We start from the raw sequence: 6,877 nt of genomic DNA, 5'->3' as shown, positions 1-6,877 counted from the left end.
TCAACAATTTATTCATAAATGTGTGAAAACTATTTGCTGCATAACATTCGTACTTTCAAGCAAGATGCTGTTATTGATTCCAAGCCAAGAAGGACAAATCTCTTAGAACAAAATGATGAAAAAAAAAGAGAGAAGACAATTTCTAATTTTAATTTGACACGGTTCAAACAATTACTTACTCTACTGACTACTATTGTTTCCCAGTAACAACAAATAAAGTATAATTAAGTTCCTTTCCAACTAGACCATCAACCAAATTAACAAGAAAAAAGGCTAAATATTAATTTCATGCAGAGGAAGAACTTTAGTGTATGGTGCATGGAGTAGGAGAATCACATAAGCAAAGAAAGAACAAAATCAATGGAATTATTTGTATATATTACATATTATTATATCAAATTATAACAAGAAATGTGCATGATTCATCGTTGGTTATGTTGAACCAAAGGGTTCTCATCTGGGTAGTTACCAGGTGGGTCATATTCGCAAGCAATAAGCATACCAAGACTTCTATCATTACAATGTTGTAAGGCACATCCAACTCGCATTGAATCCTTCCACACCAACTGCGTGAAGTGACCACAGATTTTGTTGGGCAAGCACTTTAATGTGTTCAAATCATACCAATTATACTCATTGTACCAATAATAAACTGCATCTGAAGGTGTCCAATGCAACCTCTTTCCCCAAAACAAATTTTCACCGTACTCTGAGGAGGAATGAATCATCTTGCAATCATTGTAACGTGACATGAGGTATGAACTTGAGAAGCTTGCGAGCTTTGCGTCCCATATTAATGGTGGTAGTTTGTACTTGCTCCTTACCCAGTTGTGGGCGTGTAGGAACTCGTCCATCAACAATGTATTTTTTTCTGATGTGTCGCTCCTTGGAACGTATCCGAATACCTTACCGGGGTGTGCATTGTTTTCGTTACCCTGAGATGGGGGCGCGTCATGAGTGGTTTGGTTGGGGTTTTGGTTTTGATTTGCAAGTGGTGATGAGGGTGGGTTCTGAGTTGGAACTCCTGTGGTCGGCACTCGACGGTGTCCTCCCCGACGACGGTGTCCTCCACGGCGACGGTGTCCTCCGCGGCGACGGTGTCCTCCTCGACGTCGACGATGGTGCCCTGCATTTGGTCCATGGTGGCCACGGCCGGGAGCTTGTAAGTTTGTATTGGGGGGAGATGGTGATGTACCACTAGGTGTTGATGGTTGTGGTTGTGTTTGTGTTTGTAGTTGTGCTTGAGCCGACACATTGGTCGCAGCAACAAACAAGAGACATATGCTGCAAAATGATATTGCAATGATGAAAGGATGCATTATGTTAGAATTGGAATGTTTGATTAGCCGCTCTCTCGTTATCCGAGAGACCCGGCTAGAAAAGGAGAAAGAAACTTTTGAGGTTTTTTTATATTTGGTTTTCTCTTTCAACAATAACCTTTCATAGAAAAAACCATTGCACAGTGACAATTGTTATTACTAATTTTAACTTCATAGCTGAAAATAGGTTAAGGTATATTTGTATGTGTGTAATTTTATACAAGACCAATGGGCAAGCTTCATGTGCATTTTAGAAACTGAAAATAGCTGAGTTGTTACTACAAATATATTGAACAGAGTAGCGTAGTTTTTGGTCATCCACATATACCATAGATGTCCATGATTAGTCAATACATCAATTTGGTTTTCAATCAATTGTGTGGAATGGAGGACTACAGCATTTATTTGTTGTACAACTAAGGAATGTAAACCGTCTTTATATTTTTATGTAATGAGATGAGAAATTGAAATATAAATGAATACATTATAGTATAAAAAAGTATGGTAGAAGATATAAGTATTAAAAATGACGTGTAAACCGTTTTTATATATATATTTTTAATTTAATTATTGAATAAAAGTATAATCTTGGATGTGAAAAATTAGTATGTATTGTTGTTTTCTTTTATTTGCTGGAAGAATGTATTATTCTACGTGCATTAAATAGAAATATAGGATAACATCAATTAAGAATACCAAAGTTTAATATATATTTCAGGACCGTACAATATTAACTTCATAGCTACAAATAAGTAAAATGAATCAAAAGTTATCATTCCTTTAAATCTTAACTTATTTCAGGTTTTTGGAAGAGCAGTTTTGTACACCCATCTAATAATCATGAAATTGTTAAGGTTTCCTTCCTTTTAATCGGAATAGTCTTTATGTATGAGATTAATCTATATCTATCTTTCTTACATGTAACAGAGATAGAACCATGAAATACAAGCATATGTTAGTAATTCATTGTTTCTATATTTGTAGGGATGTTTTAGCTTTTGTGCAACTTTTTGTATAACATGTCATTTTGCAAATTATCCTAAAAATACACATCTAATATGTCATACATTTGTAGTAACAAAAAAATGAATATCATTTAATGAAATAGTAAAGTGAAGTAGAAATAAGCTGGATTACCTTTCAATGCAAAAATGATTATCTGATAAGCAGTTTTGACCATCAACAATGCATCAAATTTTTATAGCGTAGATATGACACAATAAGATACAAATAAGAGGATATTATCTTTGCTTAACATATTGAGCTATTCTCTTGTAGTTAACTCATATATTTATGTCTCCATGTCAATTTAGTGATCATATGCTTTAGCTATTACAATATACTTATATGATCTCTCGAATTTGTGATATTATGGTATGTGCTTATAATTGTGTTATGCTAAATACGATCATATGTATCTATGTTATAGTAATTATGATTACATTACATTATATATGTTGAAACACACTGCGACAAGTGAGTGGAGAGTCACAAATGAGACACTACGTCTTAAACCAAAACCTTAAGATATTAGTTTCATGAGTTTTTTTCTACTTATAAACTTTTTTACCCATCCACACATATCAAATGTGAGACTTCACACTTGAATAAACCCAACAATATATCTATGAAAAGCTATAAAAATTTGAACAATTGACACAATGTTAAATATAAATATGTGGGATTTGTGTCTAAACGAAAATGCTTCCAATAAGTTAAGCCATCTTGATTGACTGAGTCCAAAGGCTAATGTGTCTAATACAGGCAAGAGCCGAGACTTGTGCGTCCAACGTAAAGAAGCTCATACTTGTACAACTAATACAATGTATATCCAAAGCACGACTTCAATATGTAAGTGTATATTTGTGCGTCCAACTTAAAGCATGTCTAAAGTACGATGTCTAAGAGAAAATATTATTTATATGAGCAAATCATATTTATTTTTGTTAGCATGTGTGAATAATTGAATATTTATATTTGTTTATCTTATGATATTAAATGCATCAAATGCGAAATTATGCTAACAAAAACTGTTGGAATTTGTTGAAAGAATAATGTTTTGAAATGAAATGAAAAAACTCATTAGTCTCACTTTACTTGGAGGAGGGAAGTTGAAAGGCTTTATAAGCCTTAAGTTGCGGCCCAACATTCTTTTTAATAAAATATTTATTTAATTTTTGGGGCCTTTTAAGCTTGGACTGTGTGTTGACCAAGTCAACACAAACATGCAACAAGGAAATAGCCGTTACGGAGTCGTTTGAGATGATCTTAGTCATTATGATATAGTCGTTAGTAATAGAGCTGTTGGTGAAAGAGCTATTAGAAAGTCGTTGGAGGCCTCGGGCTATAAATAGAGGTCTCAGGCTATAAATAGGGGTCTTCTTCCCTCATTATAATTTATACCAAGTTGAAGATGTTTACCTTTCAACTTCTCTTTCTTCCCCCTTATATTCCGCCGATGCATTTCTGGCAACCTTCTCCCTCTTTCTTTCCGTGACACTTGAGAATTTCGAGAATAGACATTGGTAGTAAGTATTATGGAAAAATAATTAGCACGAGTAACCATACTCTGGGAATTCAAGAATTTGCATTGGTAGCCATATTGTGGGTGTATTCGAGAGCAATTCTTACAGTGTAGTAAGAAATTGTATAATAGAGAATTGGGTTGTTTTATCCTAGGGACGGAGTAATTTTAGCAGTACCACGAAACGTTTTAAAGAGAGTGACCTAATCGTGACTCAGTTAATAACGATTATTTCGTGTTATTCAGAATTGTTGCGAGCTACAATAACAACAAAAATTTTGCATTGTTATCTGCTATTTTGCACACAATGTAGTTTTTTTACTATAAAAAGGAAACATATGATGCCAAATACATGAAATTGAAGATCGACATTTCTTTTGAAGGCAAAGTCTATATCCAATCAAAAGCAAATGGTAGTTATCAACGCACTTCGAAAAGAAAATTTGTGCGTTAAATGCTATCTCTCAACAAACAAAATACTTTTTAGTATGGATACATTCGATCCAGGATCATATTAAGAATTTCATTTGAAGAAGACTGTTGAAGCAACTATAGACTAAAGCAAAATATTCACTATAAATGCTTAATACTTCAGCATCAACAACTAGACACCTCATATTGAGTATACACATCTAGAAAAGTTATTCTATCATTTACTCATTCTCTTTTACATAATATTTACAAAGAACTCTTGTAAGCATAAAAAAGAAAAGAGAGAAAAAGAAAAAAAGTTTAGTTCTAAGAACATATCTAAAGAAACCTATTAAAATAAAGACTTATAGTTTAACAAGCTCGAGTCTGTTTATATAGAAGAACAATAAAGCTTAACAAACTTTATCATAATTCTAAAATGAGGTTAACAAACTCTAATATTTATTGAATTGTGATATCTGTAATATGAGTAGATTTTAATCAAAGCCAACTTTCTTTTGTGTTAGATTGGTTACCTAGAGATGTGAGAATAGTTATTGTGACTAAAGAAACTTTGCAAGATAGAATACTTCAACACAAGTATGAAAATATTTGTTTAGTGAATAATACTTAACATAATCAAAGATGCGAGAATACTAGTGTTACTCAAAATAATAGTGATTGTCTTTGGCGTTTAAAGAATGAAAGTCTTTAGTATGAGCTGAGGTATGAATGTTAGAAATGCTTTGTAATTCAAGCTATATGTGAATGATTGAGTGATTAAGTGTTAGTTGGGGTTTAAATTAACATTTTCTGCTTTTAGTTAGTAGAATTTAAAATTTTGTTTTGTTAATTGAGAGACTTACTATAAATGGCATGAAATTCATTTCTTCAAGATAGTGAGAAATAGATAGATGTTATCCACTTCTTACTCTCTTCTCTTCACTCTTCCACATTCCTTTTCTTTCTAAAATCTAACATTTGGTATCAAGAGCATGTTGCTATCCTGAAACCATGTTTTCAAAACGATTCTTTCTTCCCCGTCATCCAAACAATCTTGTTCTATTAAGTTGAGTAACCAAAAACTCAAGCATTCATTGTGCGAATCATTGGAGGATCTGAAGCTATTGATCTTGGATTGAAAGTTGTACTAGAAGGCTGAGAAAGTGTGATCCGATCTGTGCTAAGGACATTTGAGCTACAATGGTTGGGAATGGCAGCAATCTTCCATCAATAAGTCTACCTATTCTCACAAAGAGAAATTGGGATCGTTGGAACACACAAATAAAGATGTTGTTCAACATTCAAGAGGTGAATGAGGATGTTGAGAATGGACTCGTTGTACTAGGTTCTGAAGCCACAGAGATTTAGAGAACTATGTTCAAAGAAGCAAAGAAAAAGGATAACAAGGTACTATTCTTACTGCATCAGTGTGTTGATGACACTCACTTTGAGAAGATTCAGACTACCACAACAGTTAAGGAAGCCTGGGACATCTTGATTCGAAGCCATTTTGGTGGAGACAAATAAAGAAGGTGAAGCTACAAACACTAACGAGGCAATATGAATTAATTCAAATGGAGGAGAATGATAAGGTTGGATATTACTTCACAAAGGTAATTACAATTACTAATAAAATGAAAGGGTGTGGAGAGGTAGTCATAGATCTCATGATGATCTACTTATCATTTGATCCAATCTGAGAAGAATTGAAGAGTTCAAAAGAATTATGGAAGCAAAATTTGATGTGACAGACTTGGGCAAATTAAACTACTTCCTAGGGATGGAATTCTCCTACACCCCTACTGGTTTATTGATGCATCAGAAGAAGTATGCTAGTGACTTGCTACAAAGGTTCAACATGGACTCTTGCAACTCAGTGACTAGTCCAGTTGAAGCCAATGTGAAATTGACAAATGATGAAGATGGTGAGGCGGTAGATGAGACCTTGTTCAAACAAATTGTTGGATCCCTGAGATACTTGTGTAATAGCATACCACACATATCCTATGGTGTTGGGCTTGTGAGTAGATTCATGTGTAATCCTAAGGAGACTCATATGCTACTTGCTAAGAGGATTTTGAGATATGTTAAAGGGACATCTGATCATGTCATTCTATTTCCAGTTGAAACACAAAAATCAGAACTGGGAATAGTTGGGTTTGCAGACTCTTATTATGGAGGAGATTTAGGATACTTGTTCCTATTGAACAATGCTCTAATTTCCGGGTGTTCCAAGAAGCAACCAGTGATTGCACTCTCTGGTTGTAAAGCAGAGTATATATCAGGGTGTTATGCAGCATGCCAAGCAATTTGGCATGAGAAATTGCAAGAGAGATGAAGATTAGCGTAAAGAACCCTCTACAACTAAGGAAAACAATGGTTCTACCATTAGCTTGTCTAAAAATCCAGTATGTTATGGCAAAAGTAAACACATAAAAGTCAGGTTCCACTTTCATAGAGATCTAGTGAATAAAGAGAGGCTAAAGTTGGTATATTGCAAGACTGAATTACAGCTGGTTGATGTTTTCACCAAACCTTTGAAAGTTGGCAGATTTGAAGAAGAGGATAGGAATGGAATGTCTCAAGTGTTTGGCTTAGGGGAGAGTGTTAGAAATGTTTT

At 34.1% G+C, this 6,877-nt stretch overlaps 2 protein-coding genes across 2 annotated transcripts; one reads left to right on the top strand and one right to left on the bottom strand.

The window, feature by feature from the left end:
• Positions 338-1,431, bottom strand: LOC109359562 (secreted protein PRY1-like). Its single transcript, XM_019604265.1, has one exon. The coding sequence runs from the start codon at positions 1,317-1,319 to the stop codon at positions 423-425; it is 897 nt and encodes a 298-aa protein (XP_019459810.1). The 5' UTR covers positions 1,320-1,431; the 3' UTR covers positions 338-422.
• Positions 5,984-6,595, top strand: LOC109359836 (uncharacterized mitochondrial protein AtMg00810-like). Its single transcript, XM_019604532.1, has one exon. The coding sequence runs from the start codon at positions 5,984-5,986 to the stop codon at positions 6,593-6,595; it is 612 nt and encodes a 203-aa protein (XP_019460077.1).

The sequence above is a fragment of the Lupinus angustifolius genome, chromosome LG11 (genome assembly GCF_001865875.1).
Source record: "Lupinus angustifolius cultivar Tanjil chromosome LG11, LupAngTanjil_v1.0, whole genome shotgun sequence".
Classification (NCBI taxonomy): Eukaryota; Viridiplantae; Streptophyta; class Magnoliopsida; order Fabales; family Fabaceae; genus Lupinus; species Lupinus angustifolius.
This window is presented reverse-complemented; position numbering and strand designations above follow the sequence as displayed.